Raw genomic sequence first — 24,019 nt, forward strand, 5'->3', positions numbered from 1 at the left:
TCAAGGTTAAGAAATCACAACCTAAGGACAGCCAATCAGGAACAGCTAACTAGGCTTTCCCAAATAAGGCAACTGCTGCAGCTACAGCCTATCAAATCGCTTCCTTGCTCTGCTTCTGTGTCTCCCCTATAAAAGTCTTGCTCCTGTCTGTACAGCGTTAATGACCACTTCCTGTTGGCACTGCCTGATTCAAATCGATTTTTGCTCAAATAAATTCTTAAAATTTTCAATATGCCTTGGTTTATCTTTTAACAGTGGTAAGGAGGTGGCTGTAAGGAGTAAATGAGATCAAGCATGCAGAGCGGTTTCTGGCCCAATAAGCGTTTACCATCCTTGTCATTGTCACTGTCCTCATCCTTATCACCATCGTCATCCTCACCATCATTACCCTTATCATCATCATCATCATTGTCTTCCTCAGTATTTTCCTTTGGAACGTACAAGTGATCCCCCACTGCCCAGTCCTCCAGTATCACTTCCACTCCTCCCAGCCAACTTACCACATTCTACTGGTTGGTTATTGGTGCAGGTGTCTCCCTGGCTGGAGAGCAAGTCCTGAGACCAGCTTGCCTCCTTGGTGCTCTCTGTGTTCCCATAGCAGCTAAGTCAGAGCCTGCCCTTCCCTGAACTGCTGCTTACCCTGAGCAACTTTAAGAAGCGGTTTCTCTCTTGTTACAACACAAGACCCCCTCCTTCCTGATCCTCCATAAGACACTAGAAGCGTACTACAGCCATTGTGATGCATGGCTGGCAGACACTACCTCAATTTCCAACACTTTCTCTTCTACCCGCCTCTTCTGTAGAGGTTGTAGAATCTAAAATCCTGATTTCTCAGACTCCCTTGTAGCCAGCATAGCCAGCCAGGGACATAGTTCTATCCCATGAGCTGTCAGCACAAGTCCCTGGGGAAGGTGACCTTTCCTGAATAAAAAGGGAAAGACTTCACCCTTCCACCTTTTGCCCCCAGCCCTGTCTCCTGCCTGGAACTTGGACGTAAGCCCTGAAGGGGAGGGAGACACAGATAGGTCCCGCGCCAACCCTGGAGGGCCCATCTCCGGACGTGCTGTGTGAGCCTTTGTTTCAGGCACCACCTTCTTGTTTAGCAGCTGAATGCATCCCGAGCTACTGTCCCACGATGCTCTGAAATTGGTGGCACGTTGTCTTATCCCTCAGCAGAATGAACACTCTCCACTCGCAGCAGGGGAGCTTTTAGATTACCGCTTAAATTAAATTGTAGCAATCTGATCATTTCATATTTCAGCTCTCACACCCCAAGATGGACTGTGACCCCAGGATGCCTCAAACACCCGGCATTCCACAGCTCCTTCAAAATCAATATGGAACCAACCCAGGCAAGATGTGGGGGAGAAGCTACAGCAGGCGCTGGTAAATGGGAGTGGGCCCTGGGCTGGTGGCCACAGTGTCCACGCGGGAGGCCTGCACAGAGCATCTGTTGGTCCAGTGGGCTCACTCACAGCTGCACTAATAACCACCATCCCTTTTCAGTCATGCAGATGTTGAGGTCCACACCGTGACACTCACAACAGCCAGATGAGAACGCTATTTAGAAAGTGATTATTACAATCATACGTTATAGATCAATGCATGACTTGACACCCGGAGATGTCAACTGGCTCGTCAACTGCTGACCAATTTGCAGACAAAGTGCTGGGATTAGAACCCGGCTCTTCTGATCCTACAGTCTGTGTTTTGGCCACTGGCTCTGACTGCAAGAGCTGCCAGATCAAAATTGCCTGATAAAATGAAAAACACCCATTGTGGGGAGATTTGGCTCTTACAAGAAGAGCAGCAGAAGAGAAAACAGCCACCTCTTGCCCTCCTGTGCCTGAAGTCCGATTACGACTCTTGCTCATTGAATTAGGAGAGTCAGTGCTCTGTGCAATCCCTCCTGAGTGATGTCAAGACTAAAAACAGTTTGGGAAAAGGATAAAATCCAGCATCCCCAGGCACACTCTTCTCCGTCAGGAGTAAAAGTAGACCTGTCGGTTGTAATCAACAGGCAAACGCACGTTGTACAGAGCTGCTCCAGGCCCCAGGTTGCCGGGTCCAGGTAACAAACTATTCCTTCCTGAGCTTCTGCGTTGGCTCCCAGGTGCCCACACAGGCTAACTGATAATAAGTTTTACTTAATCTAAAATTTTCTTTCATCCTCCAGAGAGGATCATTAACCAGTTAATTCCAAGCAGGAGTGTCCTCTTTTGCATCCGTGGTGGTGGACATGAGTCTGGCTGAGCTTGCCAGGCAGGGGGACGGCTGAGGAGGGCGCATCCCATGTGGGGCTGGCTGGAGCGGCCACTGGCCAGGTGCCTCCCTGGGAGCCGGTGGGCAGGCTCTGCGGCTGGGGTGTCCTGGCTTCCCAAACCATGGCTCACTGGCTCTTTCTTGGTCTGGCTTAACTTCTATCTTTCCCACCCTAAACTTTTCACATCAGCTCGTCTTTTCCCAAAGAAAAGATGAAAGGTAAAAGAAGCAGTATGTCTGAAATCTTCTCCATGACACCTTTTGCTAGCTTTGAAGTCCAACTTTAAAAACAGACGGTGCCTTCCTAGTCTGACTCCAATGCCTGACATTGAAAGGACATGTCATTCCCCTCTTTTGGTATTAACAGTCATCACCGTGATGATAATATTATTAGTATTAACATGCGTAAGTGTCCACTTTGGGCCTGGCTTTTTCCAAGCACCTGTCAGGGGCACCAATAACTTCCGTTCTCCAGTAGAAAAAGCACAAAGAGGTTAAGTTACTGGCGGTAAAGAGAAGCACCTTCTTTCATGCCTTCATTCATTAGATTTTTATCTTAGAAGGTAGTTCTGTTGTTTTCCCTTTTGAGTGTGTATTTTTAAACTCTTCATTCATTCATCAATTCATCCATTTAAAAGCATTTGTTTGATTCCGGCTTTTCTAATATAAGGGGCTACTTAGTTTTTTGTCCCATTAATATGTTATGTCAGGAATCAAAGATCCCTTGTTTTACATGTGGGAGATAAGGCACTGTCCCGGCTGCCAGAACAAAGAGGGCAACTTATGGCTGTTTACATATTTCTCATATTTAACACATCTTATTTTGCCAACTCCTCTTAAAACGCATTAAGTATATAATTAGTTTTATTTCCTTTTAGAACGATGACATTTTATTTGTCGCTATAATGTAATTAGTGTAATGTCAGTTAACACTGTCTCTTTTTCATTATGAAATATTTTCTGTTTCCTTCCAAGTTCTATCCTAACCAAGTCCTTATTTTCTTATCTTTTTTTTAAAAATAAATTTATTTATTTTATTTTTGGCTGCATTGGGTCTTCGTTGCTGCGCGTGGGCTTTCTCTAGTTGTGGTGCGCGGGCTTCTCATCGTGGTGGCTTCTCTTTGTTTTGGAGCACGGGCTCTAGGTGCGCGGGCTTCAGTAGTTGTGGCTCGCGGGCTCTAGAGCGCAGGCTCAGTAGTTGTGGCGCATGGGCTTAGTTGCTCCGCAGCATGTGGGATCTTCCCGGACCAGGGCTCGAACCCGTGTCCCCTGCATTAGCAGGCGGATTCTTAACCACTGCACCAAGTGGGAAGCCCCCAAGTCCTTATTTTAATTCACTTTCCCTGTACAGTGTGCTCTAAGACGATTTTACTTCCGAAAAATGTCACATCTTCCTCTCAGTACTAAGACTCTTTTTACTTTATCATCGTTCTCTATTTTCACTTAACATCCTTTCATGGCTATTATGTTACGTGCTCCAAGTTTTACAACCCTCCGGCATTCATTTTAATACAATTAGGAGAATCTATAAATAAAAGAAGCTTCCTAGAATAATGCTTTCATTCTTCTCCACTCTCCCTACCCCGCCTTCTCACACATGCCCTAAATTTACCAGCAGACGGGGAGCTTCCTCTCTCAGGCAGAGATTCTCTGACGAGGAGCCTGAGGGCAGTATCTCTGGTGCGTCTGGCCTGGGGCAGCCTGGAGCAAGGCAGGGGCAGGATCCCAGCTTAGGACAGCCCTCCGTTAGGACTCCGCGCAGGACGGCTGCTAGTCCAGCTCTCCAATCCAATGACTCAAGAGAGGCTGAAAGTTCTGTACAAAGTCAATAATTCAAATCCTGGAACTAGAAAAGCACTGCAGAACAGGCCCAAGGAGGTAAGTAGCGGGCCAGCAGCCCAGACCACCACCACCGTGCCAGGGGCGTCTGTTGCAGGCTTATCTACCTGCAGGAAGGTCCTTCAACAGCAGGACTCTGCGCCTTTATGTGGACTGGGTGCTTCTCCCCAGGCTGAAGCTCTGCTCCTGGGAAACAAGCAAGTTAAGGGCTCAGGGAGCCACAGTAATCCTTCCAGATGTGGGCGTGACCAGAACACACCTTACCAAAGCAAACGTCCCCCAAACCCAGATTCCATGGGGCTTTCTCTGATGACCTCACTGGCCCCAGGAAATCCCTAGGCTTCTCATCCTTATCTCTACACACAGATTCATGATATATCTCCAAGGACGGCAGGGGATGTCTTCCAAACCTGTCCTATCCCCACCACAACCCTAAAGATCTTTTTCTCCCAACATTTTATTGTGAAAATTTTCAACAAACAGCAAAGTTGAAAGAACTGTACAGCCAACACCCAAATACCCACTGCCCTGACTCCACCATTGACAATCGCTACAGTGACTCTACCACATTCCTCTCCATCTATCCATGCCTCTATCCATCTGTCAATCCAGCTTATTTCCAGTGCATTCCAAAGTAGACTGCAGTATCGGTACACGTCCCCTAAATACTTCAATATATACATCATAATGGGGAGTTCAATACTTGCTTACAGATTTTTTCTTTTGAAGTAAAATTTACACATGGGGAAATGAGTAATTGTTAGTTATACATCTGTTAAGTTTTCATAACCGTGGGTACCTGTATAGCCCCAAGCCCCTATCAAGATAGAGAACATAGCCATCACCCCCAGAAAGTCTCCCTATGCACCTTACCTTCCCAGTCAATCCCCACCCCATAGATTAGTTTTTATTCCACCACAGATTGGTTTTGCCTGTTCTAGAAATGGAGTCAGATGGCTCTCTTGTGTGAGGCTTCTTTCACTCTGTACAAAGCCTGAGATTCATCCACGCTGTCACAAAGCAGTTGTCTATTCCTCTTTATTGCTGAATAAAGATGCCCATCGAAGGAATACATCACATTGGTTTATCCATTCTCCTGTTGGTGGACCTCAGAAACTGAAGGAATTCTGATAAACAAGCTCAACAACCCAGGAAACTCCATAAGCCTCTGGGGGAAAAAAGTCAGAGTTTGCCCCCAGATTGCTGAGAAACCAGCAGGGGGACAGGCAGGCTGGTGTCTTGCTCTGACGGATGGAAACACGTGTCCGTCTGCTTCTCTCAGCAAAGCACCACGACCTGCTGTGGAAACCATGGCACCCGCTCCTGCTGGCCAGAGGAAGGCTAGTCACAGCGGCCAACATGTCATCTTCTGCTATGAAAGGCTGATGCAGAAATCAAACTGGGCTCAATGCTAACAAAACTCCCCCAAAAGACCTCAGGACAAAGGCGGTCATTTAGAACAAACTGGACAGTTCCGGCAAGATGGCTCTTCCCTCCTGGCTGCATCCATTGTCTATAACAATCTTTGAGCATCTCTTCCGTGCCCAGGGTGCGTGCAGGAACACAGCCCTGCCTGGAGACTTGGAGTCTAATCCAGGCAGCCTGACCACACGATTCATACGAAACACAAACACCAAGGGGAGCAAAGCAGTGGCAAGCACGCAAACAAGTTTCCTTGGCTTTGCCGGGAGAAAAGGGGTCTCAGTGGAGGCGCTGAGTCATTTCAAGACTCCCCCGAGGAGGTGAGTGTGCTGGGGAGACCCCGGGGAGGAGGCTGAGCGGCTGCCTGGCCCCAGACAAGGCCAGGCTGGCACTGCCGTTGGCACAGCTCAATGCACCACAAGTGACAAACTTCAGGAAAGGAACCAACTGCTGGAAAGTAAGACCAACTTTTAGTGAGACAAACCAACTGGCTTGCAGAGAGGCTTTTCTAATGGTTCTATGTAGCAATCGAACTTCTGACACAAGAAGAAAACAGAAACGCATCCAGGGCTCTTTGCAAGTAAAAGTCAAGTTGGAAAGTGGAAAGATGCTCCTGGTTAGGATTTGGAAGTGCACTTCCTCAGTTGGAGTAAGGATGACACAGCTCGTCATTACGTGGGGTGGTCAGTCCTGGCCCCTGGCCACGAGCCTCAGAGATGGTCTTCCTGACTTCGCGAACCCACCTCTACCTCTGGGGTTTGTTTGGATCTCAAGGCTACTCGGTATGAGAAGTAACAATTTGGTTTTAGGATGTTCCTGCTGTGGCCATATATCACAGGAAGGTAGAAAAACATGTTCCTTGAGAAAGCAAACCAGAAAAAAAAAAGACCTAGAAAGTACCAGAAAGTTCATTTTATACAAGGACACGAAACTCTGGGAACAGAAAGCTTCCTTTCCCACAAATGGGTTTTTGCATCTTGAACTTGAATGGAGGGGTGTGAGGGCATGGAATTGACAAAGTTGTGGTATATAAATTTGTTTAAGCTACTGAAACAAATCCCGCTGCTTGTCTGCAGCTAATAATTTCATATTCCTGCAAAAGAGAAATTGAGACGTGCCTAAGATCTCAGGCATGAACGACTACTATCTAACTATCTATTTATTTATGGCTGCATTGGGTCTTCGTTGCTGCGAGCAGGCTTTCTCTAGTTGTGGCGCGCGGGGGCTACTCTTCATTGCGGCACACAGGCTTCTCACTGCAGTGACTTCTCTTGTTGAAGAGCACAGGCTCTAAGTGCCCGGGCTTCAGTCGTTGTGGCACGTGGGCTCAGTAGTTGTGCACAGGGGCTTAGTTGCTCCGCGGCATGTGGGATCTTCCCGGACCAGGGCTCAAACCCGTGTCCCCTGCATAGGCAGGTGGATTCTTAACCACTGCACCGCCAAGGAAGTCCATGAACGGCTACTTTGATAGCAGAACAGAAATAAGGTTTCTTTTCTTTTCACAGAAATTGGGCTTTATCAAGAGGAATCCAAATAGGGATATTTTTGTTTGTTTACGTTTAGGAAAACAGCAGAAGATCAAGACGTGTGTTAGACCGAGTGCCTAGTGGCCACAAATGGACTTATTTTTCCGTGTTAAAATCTGTCTTCAGCCAGACATACCTAAATAAACCCCGACTGGAACAAGGAGGCATAGATCCAGGTACGTGGGGTCTAGCAGGGCTGCAACCACATACCTCTGCCGTACCCGCCAAGAGGACACTCGGAGAGTTAATGGTGGCGCCGAGGCCCCGTCCCCAGGGGCAACGCCAGCCGGATACACCTCTACCCGCTCAGTCCTTTGCATGGTGCCAGGCTTCATGCCAGCACCCGATAAATGCCTGCTGAATAAAAGCAGCAGCAAGTGAATTCCTCTGCCCTCTGATGACATCGTACCCAGGACTTTGCTCCCTCTCTTGGTATTCTCCTCTCCGCCCTGCCCTGCACCCCTCCTGACAACACACCCCCTGAGGGCTGAGCCAGTGGGAGGTACCAGGAAGCTGCATCCTCACCACCCCAGGTCTCACAGGCTCTGCTGACCCTGTTTCCTCCCTTTGTCCCCTCAGCCCGAGGTGGGTAGCAGCTCCCCCTCCGCGCCGGCCAACAGCCTTGGTTGGTTTCTGTCACTCCGCTCACACGTCTAGAAGCAGCCCCGCTGTAAATGTGCCTCTGCCTGAGCCGTTGAGCTGGGTTGCTTCCCAACGGGACGCAGATTAATGCTCCCACGCATGGCCCACCTGCTCCCCGCTTCTCCTTTGCCTATGACAACCCATGGACCCTTCCAGGTCTGGTTCAAAGGCCACCCTTGAACCTCCCAGGTGAAAATCAGCCCCGCGCTCCTATCATCCTAAAGCATGTGGACTTCACCCCTGTATTATTTCCAGTATTCCTCTTGCAACGGTTACTTAAGTTCTTTTCTGCTGTGGGCAGGGACCCTGTCTTGTTCACTCTGAGTTACATCAAGTGACCAGCCCAAAGCCCTGCAAACAAAGGGAACTGCGGATTTTACTTCCGAAAACAAGCAGCAAACACCCTCTGAACAACGTTCAAAGCAAAGTGACAGACGGGAGAGTCTATTTACAAACAGGAGATTCATATCCACAATATAGGAGAAAAGGGAAATAACCCAACTGAAAAATGGGCAAAGAAGATAAGACATTCAGAGAAGAATTAAAGTAATTAATAACTTTATGAAGAGGTATTTAACAGTAACCAGAAAAAGGCAAAACAACCATGAGAGCTCATTTTCACCTGTAAGAACTAGAAATTCGAGCCCTGATGACCTCCCCACAGGACCGCTGAGGGCCTGGCCACCACACACTTCTGGGGGCAGTGCCACTCGGAGCCACCTGCCTGGACCGACGCGCCCCCCCCCCCCGCCCCCATGCTGAAAACAGCTTTGCCTCAGCAGTTCCCCAGTCTCTGGAGCCAGACCATATCAGTTCAAATCGTGGCTCTGGCACTTACAAGCTCTGCAACCATGGGCAAGTTACTTAACCTTTCTGTGCCTTGGTTTCCTCATCTGTAAAATGGGGATAATGACAGTACTTACTTCACAGGGTTTCTAAGAAGATTAAACGAGTCAATTCCAGGAAAGCACATAAGGGCCAGTAGGTGTCTGTAATCGTTATTCACCACTCTAACTACTACTTGTTTTTGCTATTATGTATCCTACAGAAATTCTCGTACATGTGCACAGAGAGGACGAATAAAGATGGTCACTGCAATGTTGTTTATAATATCCCCCAGAAAACCCCCAAAAACCTGGAGGCAAATCAAATAACATTAAGTCAATGCTGTAAACCAAATATGTTGCTTCAATACAATAGCTTTAAACTGTTTCAAAAGAATGAGGTAGATCTCTGTGTACTTGCGTAGAAAGCTTTCCCAGATGTATTGTTAGGCTAAGAAAAGCTAGGTGCAGAAAAACATGTTTGGCACAATCCCATTTACATGAAAAATAACCCCCTAAACTTTCCATGTAAGTGTGCCAATGTGTTTGTGAAACAGGACACACAGATACCAACGTGTGGACAGTGGTGGCGTCTGGGGGGAAGGTTAAGTTGAGGATGGGATGAGGGGAGGAAGGAGATTTGGGGTTTTTCCTCTTTATACATCTGCACCGTTTGAATCTTTATGACGGAAGAATATTTATAATACATGTGTAACTTTATAAAATAAGGAAAAAGTACTGCATACAATCCTTATGAGTTGAACTAAGCACAGGTTATCAGGGTGGGGAGACGGGGAAAGTGACGGGTGTGGGAACCAGGGCTGTGAGGCCTGGCAGCAGGCAGCCGGGCAGGGACGGAACCCATCCACCTCCTTACCCGGTGCTGGCATTCCAGACCAGCAGCAATATCCACCTTCCTGAGGACTCACAAAGAATCCACTGACCTAAATGTCAGGGGAAAGATTAGGTAAGTTACGGGCCAGCCACTAAATGATGCACTGAGCAGTCATTAAAAATTGCACCACAGGGACTTCCCGGGTGGTCCAGTGGGTAAGACTCTGCACTCCCAATGCAGGGGGCCCGGGTTCGATCACCTGGTCAGGGAACTAGATCCCGCATGCATGCTGTGACTAAGAGTTCACATGCCACAACTAAAGATCCCGCGCACCGCAACCAAGACCTGGCGCAGCCTAAATAAATAAATAAATATTTTTTAAAAATTGTACCACAGAACCGTTATAGACCTGGGAAGTACAGCTGCAAAACTGTACAACCTTATTTGCCTAAGACATTTGTGAGAGTGTGTGCATCCACATATACAGATATATATACAGATATATGCGCGCACACAAACACACACTCACGCAGTTTAAAAAAAAAAAAAAATGAAAAAACACGGTCCAAAATGTTAACAGTGATTATCTTTGGGTGGAAGAATTATAAATGATTTTTTAAGTTTTCTTTGCTCTTTTCCATATTTTCCAAACTTTCTATATAGTGTATTCTTTCTGTATTATACAAAGAAAAATGAAGTAATGACCATTTCACCTCCAGGCTGTGCCACTCTCTGTGCAACCCTGGGTCATGAAGCCCCTTCTCTCCAGTTCTGGTTTTTTTCCTGGGTGTCTGCTTGACAGTTTTCTACTCTCCTCCGGCTCCGGTAGGCTGGTGAGGTGTCCAAGGAAAGCTCCCCGCTCCTGAGGCTCTTAGACTCCAAAGCTTCTGGCTGCCTTCATTGCTGCATAGATAAGCCTTTGAAGTGAAGCCCTGGGCCAGAGGCCTGATAAGAAGGGAGGGTCCAGGGAGGGTCCGAAGGTACAGCCGAGCCCTCTGCCTCGCTGGGAGAGTGCAGGTACCTTCCCAGGGCACCCCTGTGTCTCAGCCTTCCCTCTGCCTGGACTGCACCCTCTGCCTTACCAGTTACAAGACCCCGACTCCAGCTCCCCGGCCAGCCCCGCTGCCACCTGCTCTCTGCAGCCTTTCCTGACGTGGACACTGGAATCGAAGGCGCCCCTGTGGAAAGCCTTGCTCTGACCTGGACTGAGCCTTAGGGAGTTACTCAGCTGCTCGGTGCCTCAGTCTGCTCCTCTGTGTAACGGGGTTAATAGGGCTCTGGGGTGATCATCAGAGCAGTGCTTGGTGAACAGTAAGAACAGCGCAGGGGCTGGCCGGCAGCAGTGGTGATGGGGGTCCTGGAACCCAGTGGCCAAGTGATCCCCTTCTAAGGAAAACACAGTCACCAGGTGCTTCTGGGAGGTGGTGTGGCAGCTGAGGGCAGGGCCGGGGCATGAGCAAACAAAAAGAACAAAGACGCTGACCACAAGAGGCTGCGGTCTGGTGGGGAGACAGACACCCTCGCAGGCCGTGGCCCTGGAGCCTGGGAGCCAGAGCTCAGCCCTGGGGGGCAGCAGACAAGTCAGGAAACAGCACTTCAGCTAATCCTAAAGAAGAGCAGGTTCTCCAGGTGGACCACATGGGAACAGGCACCCAGGTTAAAAAAGCTGCCCCCAAATAGCAGGTGCACAAGAAAGAAAAGGCATATGGAACATTTCCAGCATAGCAGAGGTCTGGACCGGCTGGAGCATCTGGCAACTGTGAGGGGTTCTGGGTGGAGGATGGAGAGGCAGGGACAGGGGGAAGGCTCGCTCCCCAAGGGCTGAGCCTGTCAGGCTTTGCTGTGGAGGAGCCTCTGTGGGTTTCAAAGCAGGGAAACGACAGCACGAGGTGGGGAACGGCCTAGAGAACAGTGAGGCAGTAACCCAGGCACTGTCAGAGGCAGGGAAAGGGCTGCAGGCGAGACCAGGAGGCAGAGAGAAGGAGCTGCAGCCAGCAGACGGGCACCAGCGGAGGAGGGAAACTCAGCAATGCCCTGGTTTCTGGCTTGGAGGACAGGGTGAGGGCGGGTGAGCAGTGGAACAGCCTCGCCTCCTCCAGGCCAGGGGACTCCAGGCCCTTATCTGATGAGCAGGCCAGCCTGCCCTCCCCCTCACCCCCTCCTGCCCAGACTGTCCACCCCAGGGAGTCTGACAAAGACCCCGGGTTGGGCTGGGGCCTTGAGGGGGCAACGAGGTTCTGGTCAAGTAAACACAGGAGGTCATCTCTGAGAACCACTGCACAAACAAAAAGGGGAGGTCTGGACATCGAGGTCCCTTTCGAGCACCCGACCGAGACACTGGACACAGTTTATCCACCCCCACGGTGGATGGGCCGTTTCTTCCCACTGAGAAGACAGTCACCCAACAAGGACTCTGTAAGTGACAGATGCTGGCCAGCGGTAGGAATTTATGAGGCCCCAGGAAGGGTTAGGAAGCTGAAGCCCACGGCCCCTTTCTGGCTGGATCGTGCCCCACGGTGGCCCATGGCTGTCCAGCCCTGTGGAGCGCGGCTGGTTTGTGCCCAAGCGGCCAAGGGGGAGACAATGAGACTGTTTCTTCCTCTCCACGGTGCCACCGACTTGACACTGAGGGCATTGATGGGCTGGTTACCATGGGAACTCGAGCTGCCGATCCCATCCCATCCTGTGGAGCGTGAGGCTCCCTCCCGACAGCTGACGGCTATTCATCCCTGTTCTGTGCAGCACTGGACCGAGGGCCTTATGCCTGCTGCCGGGTCTTCAAAATCTCCTAGAGCAGAGGCACCGCACCTCAGGAAGACCCAGGACTCAGCAGGATGATGCAACCCTTGGGATCTGAAGAATCTACGGTGGGCTCCAGGGCACGGCTGGGCCACAGTGTGTAGCCGACCAGACCTAGGAGCAAACTAGAGCATCACGGGCCGGCTCCTCCCCATGCATCCTCGCAGAGGCGGGAGCTGCGGGCTGAGCGTGACTCTGAGAAGCAAGGGATTAAGATAAAAGGTGTGGGTGGAGATGGTTCAGTCCAGACACCGAGAGGAGCCTGACCTTGCTCGGTCAAAATGCTCACATCCTGCCCTCCACTGAAAGGCTCTCACAGGGCAGGGGCCATGTTTTCCTTATCTCTGAGGGCCCAGCACCCGCACACGCGCACGCGCACATAACAAACACTGGCTGAATGAATGAGGGCGTGTCTGCTGGGCCCAGGCTGCCCTGGGAAGACGGCTCTGCTATCAGAGAAGCGGCAGAATCGGACCTCATCTCAGAGGGCAACCAGAGAGCCGATGCGGACTGAGGCACCACAAAGTCCAGAGCCCAGTGGCAGAAACACACAGCCAGCAGACAGGGTCAGGATGACGGAGGCTTGGGAGCCCAGAGGGCACATCTGCAGAGCTGGGGAAGTCAGGTCCGGCCACAGACGGCCAGGAAGGATGAGGCGCTGACCAGGTGGGCAGGGGAAAGCCATCCTAGGCAGAAAGAACAGCACAAGGAAGCTGAAAGGGAAGCAAGTGCACAAAGTGAGGGGATCAGCGGGGCCGGAGCAGAAGGCAGTGGGCTGGGCCTGCATGGCATGGACGGGTGAGAGGCCCAGGCCTGTGCCGGGTGGTGGCGGGGAGAAGCTGGGGGGACCTAACAGCCATCCAGGAGGCCAAAGAGACAAGCTTGGTTATGGACAGGACAGGAGGCGCGGGAGCAGGGGAGCAGTGGTGACTTCCAGGCCTTGAGCTTCCAGTGGACGGTGGTCCCCCCTGTGGACGGGGACACACATAGAGGAGGAGGTTCGCAGCAAAGGAGGATCAGTCCTGTGGAGAATGTGCAGACTTTGAGGGACTGCGTGTGGCATCCTAGGGAGGGGTTGGTTTTTTTTCCCTCCACGTGGAGAACTGTGAGTCTCAGTGCTGATGAGAAGGAGCCGGCGCAGCTACTCAGGATGGAACACGTCACCTCCAGCACCCTGTGTGCACATAAGCAGGTGGCAGGAAGGAGGGACAGCGGCTGGCGGGTCTGTCCGCTGCTCACCCTTGTTTGAGACACAGAGGTGAGGTTCCTCTGCCAGAGGGGAGGACGGGGCAGGCGAGCCGAATGGGAGGGCTTTGGGCCCTGGCCTGTCAGTCACCGGTTTATAACCTGCAGCAAGTCACACTTAACCGGACCTGAGGTCTCTTCACAGTAAAACAGGCCCTGTGACACCTGCCTGCAGGGTGGTATGAGGCTCCGTGGGCGACAGCACTCCCAGGGAATTGCCCGCCAGGCGCAAGCACACGCCAGGGCCTCCGGTCAGTGCGAGGCCACGCCACAGTCCAAGCTGGAAAGGAGATGGCGCTCACAAGCGCAGTCCGAAGGCCTCCCTGGGCAGGGTGATGGGAGGAGCAGGGGGAGGGTGTCAGCGCCTGGCTGGGCTGGGTTAGACCGGAGGAACTACGTTTTAGAGGCAAGATCTGTGCAGAGACTCAGAGACCCCGAGGATCCCGGAGTATTCCCCAGGATGTGGACAGTCCTGCAAAGCCCAAGACCAGGGAGGGGGCCCCAGACAGTCCTCTGGCTCTCTCACCCCATCAGCCACTGTGTTTCTCATTTGCACCCTTGGTTTCTGCCTAGAGAAGCTCAAACCCTCCCAAGGGACCAGACAGCCAAGCCAGCCACCCCGGCCTAGTTCTGAGTCCCCCTCGGACGCTGCCCTTGGGAGCTCTCCCGGCTCCATGTACTGCAACTCAGCCTGGCACGCATCTCTCCACCGCCACCCCCAACAAATACAACCCTGTCCACTTTGATCCATTACCATCCGAATAAAGACAGCAAATGGGAAGGTGGGATACTACACAAGCTTCACAATCCCAATTTTGTTTGCACCCCCAGCCCCAGCTCACACCAGAACCTCTCCCTTGCCATTTGCAGGCCAGCCACCAGCATGGCTCCTGGTTCAGAGCATAAAAGACAGCCTCCAGCCGAAAATCAATACCAGAGAACTATGCTGCAGGTGACTGGGGAAGCTGCAGGGCTTCCCCTTGCCCCTCCCAAGCCCCCAACACTCCCTGGAACAAGTTCTGGCTCATTATTTTAACACCCGGCTAAAGCTTCAGCTTGTTTTCAGTTGTAGGAACAAGCCATCCGCAGCACGACAATTTTCCTCTGTTGACAAGTGAATGACAAAGGCCCACCTGAAATTCTGAGCCAGGTATGCTCCACTCAGCAGCTATTTTAAGTAAAACTATTTAAGGCAAGTTCAAAATCACTGAAGGCTCTTAGATCTTTTAGGGCCCTGACAGCCAGCCTACCGTTTTATGTTCAGACTCAGAACCAACGAATTAGCTCAACTCCCCAGGCAAAGCAGAAACGTAAGGGCAAGCGTGGTGCCTCAGCGCCACCTTAAAGGTAAACATCACTTCTAAGAGCTGCAGACGTTGAGCTGCTGTGATTTGGTTTGTGCAAATGGCTTGTTGCCTTTCTCTTCACGTGAATCAACAACTTGTCTTTTCTCAGAGTCATTAATGTCAAAGGTAACGATGTAAGTTGGAGTGAGGCCACCTCTGCCACAAACTGACCTGAGGGAGAAAGAAGTCTGGCAGAGGGAGAAGGCAGTGGCCAGCAGCAGGGTTCCTGGGCTCTGGGTCCAGCTCTTTCCCAACAGCCCCGTGAGCTGCAGCCAGGCATTGTTTCCCTAGGTCACCATTTCCTTGACAAGTGGATCAGCCCAGCCTGGGGAGTGTAAAGCACGGGCTTCTCTTACTGGGCCCACAGCTACCTGTATGCCCACAGGTGGCCCAGGAACACAGCGGCATGTGTGTATGATGTGCATTTTTCTTTTCTTTTTCCCCCCTTTAACATTTCATGTGTATCTCTGTGTATGTGCACATGTGTAGGTGTACGTGTATACCCGTATAAATATGCACATGTGTATATGCATGTACATATGGATGTCTGTATACAACTGTGTGTGCGTATATATATATATATATATATATTTATATTTATTTATTTATTATGGCTGCGCTGGGTCTTCTTTGCTATGTGCGGGCCCTCCCCACCTGCAGTGAGCGGGGGCCACTCCTTGCTGCAGTGTGTGGACCTCTCACCACAGCGGCCTCTCCTGTTACGGAGCGCGGGCTCCAGGCACGTGGGCCCCCGCAGTTGTGGAACGTGGGCTCAGCAGTTGTGGCTTGCGGGCTCCAGAGCACAGGCTCAGCAGCCGTGACCCTCAGGCCCAGCTGCTCCGCGGCACGTGGGATCCCCCCAGACCAGGGCTCCAACCCTTGTCCCTCACGTTGGCAGACAGATTTTTAACCACTGTGCCACCAGGGAAGTCCCTACAAGTGCATATATTACATATATGTCTACAAAGTGCATTAAGAATTAGAACACTGCAGATGAAGTTTGAAATTCTACTACTAACTAGAATTTGCTGTGGATCCTTCCAGCCCAAGCTTCTATACTTTTACTACATGTGTAAACATTCATAAATATTACAGAATGGCTCAGTGTTTTTTTAAGTTTACATAAATACTATTACATTGTACATCGGCAACTTGCCTCTTTTCACTCAACATTATTTCTGACATTTATCTGTGTAGATACATGCCTAGCTCACTCATTTCTAAGTATTGTTGAGTACCCCATGGTGTGGCTATTTCGATACGTCTCTCCATTCTTCTGCTGATGGATATTTAGGTTGTGTTTCCCTTTGTTTAAAAATGCCCCTGTGTTCATTCTGGTACAAGTCTCCCGGTGCACCTGTGCAAGAGTTTCTTATGACAAAGCTGAGATGTGGACTTGCTGATGTGACCTGACCCCAGATTACTCTCCAAGTAGTTGTCCCCATTTCCACTCTGTCAGCAGCATCTGAAAGTTCCAGCTCCTCTACAGCCTTGGCAACACTTCATACTAACACGTTCGCAGTCTGCCAATCAGATAGGTGTGAAATGGGATTACTGCCTGAAGGTGCATTGCCCCAACAGCTCCCGGGGAGGCTGGGCATCTTTTCTCATCCGGGTTTCCTTTTCATTCAATTCCCTATTCATATGCCTCCCCGTTTTTCTACCTGGCATTTATCCTTTTTCTTATTGATTTATAACTTTTTAAATAATCTAGGCATTAATCTGTTATATGTTATAAATACTTTTCCTACTCTCTTATTTGCTTTTCAACTGTTATGAAGCCTTTATTATACAGAACTTTTTTAATGGATCAATCTCTTCCCTTTTTTATTTGATCTTTTCGCATCTTGTTTAAGAAATCTTTTCCTTTCTCAACTCTCCTACGCTGTTGGTGGGAATGTAAATTGGTACAGCCAGTATGGAGAACAGTATGGAGGTTCCTCAAAAAACTAAAAATAGAACTACCATATGATCCAGCAATCCCACTCCTGGGCATTCATCTGGACAAAACTCTAATTCAAAAAGATACATGCACCCCTATATTCGTAGCAGCACTATTCACAATAGCCAAGACACAGAAACAACCTAAATGTCCATCAACAAAAGAATGGATAAAGAAGATGTGGTACATATATACAATGGAATATTACTCAGCCATAAAACAAGAATGAAGTAATGCCGCTTGCAGCAACAGGGATGGACCTAGAGATTATCATACTAAGTAAGTCAGAAAGAGAAAGACAAATACCATATGATATCACTTATATGTAGAATCTAAAATATCACACAAATGAACTTATCTACGAAACAGAAACAGACTCACAGACATAGAAAACAGACTGGTGGTTGCCAAGGAGGCGGGAGGTGGGGGAGGGATGGATTGGGAGTTTGGGGTTAGCAGAGGCAAACGATTATACATAGGTTGGATAAACGACAAGGTCTTGCTGTATAGCACAGTGAACTATAACCAATCTCCTGGGATAAACCATAAGGGAAAAAAAAGAGTATGAAAAAGAATGTATATATAAGTGAATCACTCTGCTGTAGAGCAGAAATTAACACAACACTGAAAATCAACTATAATTCAGTAAAATAAGTTTTTTTTTAAAAAAGGAATCCTTTCCTTTCCCTATGTCATAAAGGCCTTCCATGTCAGTTACACATTCAGGCTCTCATTCCATCTGGAGTTTGTTGTTATGGAGTGTGAGGTGAGGGTCTGGCTGCCCTTCCCTGCAGAGTCGGCCCTCTCAGCGCCGTTTACTGAACTGCCCAGACTTCCCATCCACATGAGCCTCTTCTGCTTACATACAAGCTCCCACATATGCCTGGGTTGGAGTCAACTCCACCAATGGACCAGACCATCACTGGGCCAAGGCGGAGCTGCTGTGATCACCAAGGCTTATGGTGGCAGAGACGCTGCCCATCTCCCTTCTCAGAGTTGTCTCTGGTATTCCAAGACCCTACTCTTCCTTTGTGTGATTTCATACTCCATATCAAAACCTATCAGCACTTAGGTTGCTTCCATGTCCTGGCTATCGGAAGCAGAGCTGCAGTGAGCATTGTGGTACATGATTCTTTTTGAATTATGGTTTTCTCAGGGTATATGCCCAGTAGTGGGATTGCTGGGTCATACGGTAGTTCTATTTTTAGTTTTTTAAGGAACCTCCATACTGTTCTCCATAGTAGCTGTATCAATTTACATTCCCACCAACAGTGCAAGAGGGTTCCCTTTTCTCCACACCCTCTCCAGCATTTATTGTTTGCAGATTTTTTGATGATGGCCTTCTGACTGGTGTGAGGTGATACCTCATTGCAGTTTTGATTTGCATTTCTCTAATGATTAGTGACGTTGAGCATCCTTTCATGTGTTTGTTGGCAATCTATATATCTTCAGATGAATGGAGAAAAAAGATGTGGCACATATATACAATGGAATATTACTCAGCCATAAAAAGAAATGAAATTGAGTTATTTGTAGTGAGGTGGATGGACCTAGAATCTGTCATACATAGTGAAATAAGTCAGAAAGAGAAAAACAAATACCAGATGCTAACACATATATATGGAATCTAAAACAGAAGATGGTTCTGATGAACCTAGGGACAGGACAGGAACAAAGATGCAGACATAGAAAATGGACTTGAGGACACGGGGAGGGGGAAGGGTAAGCTGGGACGAAGTGAGAGAGTGGCATGGACATATATACACTACCAAATGTAAAACAGATAGCTAGTGGGAAGCAGCCGCATAGCACAGGGAGATCAGCTCGGTGCTTTGTGACCCCTAGAGGTGTGGGATAGGGAGGATGGCAGGGAGATGCAAGAGGGAGAAGATATGGGGATATATGTATATGTATAGCTGATTCACTTTGTTACAAAGCAGAAAACTAACACATCATTGTAAAGCAATTATACTCCAATAAAGATGTTAAAATAATTTTTTAATTAAAAAAATACTTTGTTAAAAAAAATGAATACCACATGGTTTGAACAGTAAATGTCAATATGTCAAATTCCACTATTAAAAGATAAAAATTCCCAAACTGTCAAAATCAAAAATAAATAAATAGCTCATACCTGGCTTAAAAAGAAAACAAAACCTATCGGTATCACAACTAGACGACACTCAATTTACACGTTAATTCAGGGGACCTGTGACAGTCAGCCCTCCCATCAAGAACATAATCTGTCTCTCCATCATTCAGGCCTTCTTTCTCCTAATGCTTCTTTAAATGTTTTGTAATCTTCTCCACGCAAGTCTCGCGCTACTGTAAGATTTATTCCTAAGTCTCTAACAGTGCCTATGCTGCAGGGAATTATAATTCCTCTCATCTTTGCAGCTGTGGCCACTGTCGGGCAGCTCCTGTTGATCAAGCACCCACTCAACTCTCTCATTAGTTGGTCTCCAGGTTCTCTCGGATTATCCTTGTGGCTAATTTTGTTATCTGTCAAGAGTGACATTTGACTCTTCCCAATTTTTATTCCTTTTTTTGTAAATTGTGTTGCATTATCTGGGGCCCCCAGGGCCAAAAGAGGCTCATTTGTCTTGTTCCTGATGATGCATATTTTTAAATGGAGCGGATCCAGAGCCTTTATCAGACTCTGAAAAGGACCCACGATTCAAGAAAGATGAAAAACCATTGGTCTAATTTACCTTTGCACCACATAAAATAAACAGAATCAGGTTATCAGTTGTATGAAAGAAAGAAAGTAAAGCAATCAAGCCAGAACTTGAGCGCAGCAAAGACTTGGGAGAAAAAGAGTCAGGGCAGGTACCGGGCATAACACTAACTGCCCATGAAGGGTTGGGGGAAAGAGTCGCCCAAAGGAGACCCGGGACCAGAGAACGTAGCAGGAGACGAAGTGGACGAATCACAACTGTTGGAGGTGACACACTCTTATTGTGTGAACACAAACAGCTTCCAGCCCATGCTTCACCGCAGTTCACTCACCCATAAATCAAAGCTAATAATATCTACATCTTATTTATGAGTCACAAATTCTCCTGGCTGAAAAAGGCAAATAAGGTTTTTAAAGAGTTCTTAGTGAATAGGCAGAAGGTGGAGTGCTCCAGGCCTTTTCCACATTAGCAATGCACTTGGGGGAGGTGGGCAGGAAAGCGGGTTTGGGAATAAAGAATAACAGGCCCTCTTTGAGTAACTGCAAGCGCGCGGATGCGCGCGCACACACACTTGCCTGACACAGCTCGTATCCCAAACCAACCAGCCCCTCCGTTTGAGAGTGCCTCCAGTGGCAGCCCAGAAGCACGCCCACCAGGCTGAGCGACCACGTTGTGTGCAGTCCACCCTGGCTGCCCTGGACCAAGTGGGGAGACCCTGAAACGCTCCCCCAGAAGGTCCCGGGTGGAGGGGTGCACACCCTGAGCAAACTTCTCTCCCACAGGCAAAGTGAGGACAGCGGACTTCATGCACAAGCAACTCAGTGAGTCAGACAGTTGTTTCAAAGATCGGGCGTGGCCAGGGGACTGGCATTTCTGATCCCCAAGGACAGGAGTCATGAGGGGGAGTCACGATGCCTCTCTCCTGCAATGTCCAGGAGCTCTCCACTCAACTTCAGTTCCCCTCTGCTCATTTAATTATAAGAGCCAGAAACCCAGGCACTTTGTAATTTGTAATTTACCACGCCATTTAAGAATCACTTCTAGCGGAAGACAAATTGCTGGACCATCTGGGCAGAGCAGCCAAGTTTAGCAGGAGCTGGGGCCCTAAGCCAACAGGGCAAGCAAGGCGCCGGATGGACCCTGAGGAGCCCCTTCTTCAGTCTGGACCGTGAACCAGGGAGACTTAGGAACCACAGGGAGAATTGAAGCCAGTGCTACCCAAAGGCAAATCTTAAATCACAGGATGTTTGGACAGACTTGAGTGGTCAAAATACAACTAAAAAAGATATACAAAGGATGTGATGGGTTCTTTCAGACACACTCTAACCTGTGGTGTGAAGTACAGCTGAAACAGGTAGAATCCACTTTTCCCAAAGGTGGCACATCTCACATTAGCAGCATCTGGACTAGACTCAGGATGCAAAGAGATGTCATTTACATTAGGGCCGCACCACACTTTGCTGGCTTCTGTCACGGATAACGATGAAACTAAATTTAACGCCACTTGGCAGTAGGGCTTGAGTTATGAGCGCGCGCGTCCCTGTCACTCCATTTGATCCTCTAAGTGTGTAGTTTGTAGGAGACTTGTTCACTGCACAGAGAGGTCCACTGGTAGGACCGCACATTTGAGCCTGCTGCGGCCCCTCCCCCCGCCATAAATCAGGATCAACCTGCCCCACTGCCACCCTGCAGGGTTGGAGCTGGAAAAAGGGACCTGCCACCGAGGTCCTTTGGAGTTATGCAGCCTCTGTGCCCGGAGTTTGTCCCCTCTTGCTAACTGACAGCAGTCCTGAGGGCGAGGCCACGGGAGGACGCCTGGCTCCCCGGCCAGGGTCAGACCCGGCAGGTGCCCTGCGGCCAGAAAACACAGGATCGTCGCAACCACTGCGCACGTACGCACTGTCACTGTCCGGACAGATGGAGAAGACGGGAAGTGACTTGCCTAAGGTCATACATCTGGTCCGCAGAAAACTACCATCAGAACCCCGCGCGGAGACCCAGAAACAAAGCCAACTCCCTCCACCCCCGCCGTCGCCGCCAGAAGCCTGGAGGGGTTTCAAACGCGGGACCGCAGCCTCCGACCCTCGACGCGACTGCCCGGTCCCGCGCCTCCCGGGCGCAGGCACCAGCCGCCCTCCCTCCGGGAGTCGCGGACACCTAGGGAGCGCACGTCACCCCCGCAGCCGCCTGCCCCTCCGGCGCGCGCACAAGTTCCTGAGCCCCGCGCACAGGTTCCTGAGCCCCGCGCGGCCCGTCGACGTCAGAGGGCCCGGCGCGGAGAGGCCGGGGTCGGCGGCGGGACAAGCTCGGGGGACACGGAGGACGGCTCCCGCCACGGGCTCTCCTCCCGCGCGGCTAGGCAGGTGCCCGCACCCGGGGCGCTGACCCCGTAGCGCCGGGCCTGCCCCGGCGTCCCCGCCGAGGGCCCCGCGCGCCGCGCTCCCAGGCGACTCCCTGCAGGGCGGCCCCTCGCGCCGCGCCCGCCGGAGGCCGGTAAAGTTTCGGGCGCGCGGGCCGGTCGCACTCACCTGGCCCAAGTTGAGGTAGCCGTGCGCCGCGGCCACGCGGTCCGCGGCGGCCGGGCCGCCCAGCACTTGCACCGCCCAGTGGTTGGTGTAGACGGGGCGCGGCGGCGGCGGCGCGGAGCAGGCGGCGGGCAGCGCGAGCAGCAGCAGCCAGCGCCAGGGGCGCGGCGCGAGCGGCCGGAGCCCGGGCCCGCCGGCGCCGGCCGTGTCCGTGTCGGTGTCCGCGTCCCAGGCGGCGGCGGGGGCCCGGGGCGGCGGCCGGGGCCCTGGCGCGGGCGGCGCGCGCGGAGGCATGGCAACGGCAGGCTCGCTCGGCGCCCGAGCGGCGAGTGCGCCAGGGGGTGGGGTGCCGCCTTTTAAAGCCGCTCCGCGCCGGAGAAGCGCCGCCGCCGCCGCCGCCGCCGCTGCGGGCGGGAGCGAGGGAGGAGGGGACGGCCGCCGCGCGTTCCCGCCCGCGCGGCCCGGCGGCGCCCTGGCCCGCGCTCAGCGGCCCGCACCCCACCTTCGCGAGCCCGGGGCGAAGCTCCCGCCTGGAACTTCCCGCAGACTTCGGGGACCCTCGGGACACGCGTTCCACTGGCGTCCGGGAGGGCCCGGGTCGTCTCAGGTGAGTCCCGTTCCCAGCCTGGCGGGCTGGGGGCCGGCGCCCCCCTCTGGTAGGGCAGCCTGGGGGCCTCATTTGCCTGATGGTGTTTTGACCTGCGTGCGAGGCCTTGCTCTTGCTCGTCCCTGCGTGAGACAAGCGGCTCGCCCTAGGTCCTGGATTCTGGGGCAAGAAGCCACAAGGAAAGACAGGTCAGGGCCCGTTCAGAGCTAGGCCTGATGGAAGGGGCTTGGTGAGGGGGGCAAAGACGTTTGGCAGATTAGCTGGCTTCGGGAGGAACCTCGGGGGACAGCCCCCAGGTTGCAGCCCACTGGGGGGTAGACGGTGCTGTGGATCCCGAGCTGTCCAGTTCCTAGCTGTGTGATCCTGGGCAAGTTGCTGTCCTTTCTGAGCAGAGGGCTCCACCTGTGATAGCGGGTGACAGTAGTTATCTACCCCGTGGGGCTGTTTAGGGCATGACGTGAGCGCTGGCCTTGCAATCGGATGTTGATAAATGTTTATATGAGCGCAGAGCCTGCCGCATGGTAGGTGATCACTAGCTGTGTAGACTCTTAAAAGCTCCCGCTGACCTGGGGCCAATCAGTGGGAAAGTAAGTGGAATCAACTTGGCCCCTGCTGCCTGGAGCAGCCTAGAATCCAACAGAGACTTATTTGGTGCACCTGGAGAGCTGCAGAAAGGTTCACACCTGCAACAGGTGAATGGCAGGATCTCTTCTCCCATTCCTCCCAAGGGGTGTTGGTCCCAACTGGCCACATGTGGAAAGCAAGCCTTTATTACCCTGATTACTACCGGCTGGTGAAGAAACAAAAACTAGGCCAGGAAGGCCTTGAGGTGGGAAGGGAATCGTGCCCTGATGGTCTGTCTCCAGGAGCAGCCCCTTGCCTTCGGGCTGCTGTAGAGAGCTCACTGTGCGAGACTGTGGCGTGGCAGGTGGAAGGTCGGTGATGAGGGGCAGGAGCAGGTGGGGACAGAGCAGGACCCATGCCGATGGCTTCCCCGGGTCCTTTCCAGCCTCCCTCTCAGGAGCCCTTCGGTTTCATAACCCACATGATTCATCCTTTCTGCTGGCGTGAGTCACCCCAGTGGAGGTGGGAGAACAGGGACCAGCCAAATTCTGGTTCACAAGTGCTCCTGCCAGGGGCCCCTCTGGAACCTGGGGACTGAATTCCCACACTTTCTTCCCTTTTCTGCACTAAATGCAGTTTGTCCTCCCTTTCCTCCCCTGGCCAAGTGGGCTCAGCCCACGATGCAGAATGCAGGCCCTGAGTTTCCCTCCTGCAGATGGCCTCACCCTGCCCACGTGAGAGACAGAGGCCCTAGCACAGGCTGGGCTGCCCTGCGGGAAATCGCACTGCCCTGACAGGGCAGAAACAGTACCCAGAACCCACAGCCTGTCTCTTCCCAATGCCACCCTGGCTGCCCACAGAGGAGGGACACTGGATTAAAGGCCTCCCTCTGTCACTTACCAGCAATACACTTGTCACCTTTCTGGCCCCTGTTGGCCAGACTGTCCCTCGACCCTGTCCTGG

The 24,019-nt window shown here is 51.3% G+C and overlaps 1 protein-coding gene across 6 annotated transcripts in view; it reads right to left on the bottom strand.

Moving 5' to 3' along the window:
• Positions 1 to 22,179, bottom strand: part of PCSK6 (proprotein convertase subtilisin/kexin type 6) — a 190,256-nt gene extending 168,077 nt beyond the window's left edge. For 5 of the 6 annotated variants that reach the window (XM_060293711.1, XM_060293713.1, XM_060293712.1 and 2 more), the window contains exon 1: positions 21,889 to 22,179. In XM_060293711.1, the coding sequence (XP_060149694.1) occupies positions 21,889 to 22,179 (291 nt within the window). Of the gene's footprint in view, positions 1 to 4,974; positions 5,014 to 21,888 lie in introns of those variants that run through there. The other variant, XM_060293714.1, reaches the window with a different exon arrangement.
• Positions 22,180 to 24,019: the final 1,840 nt, after the last annotated feature.

Source organism: Globicephala melas, chromosome 2 (assembly GCF_963455315.2).
Source record: "Globicephala melas chromosome 2, mGloMel1.2, whole genome shotgun sequence".
Taxonomy (NCBI): domain Eukaryota; kingdom Metazoa; phylum Chordata; class Mammalia; order Artiodactyla; family Delphinidae; genus Globicephala; species Globicephala melas.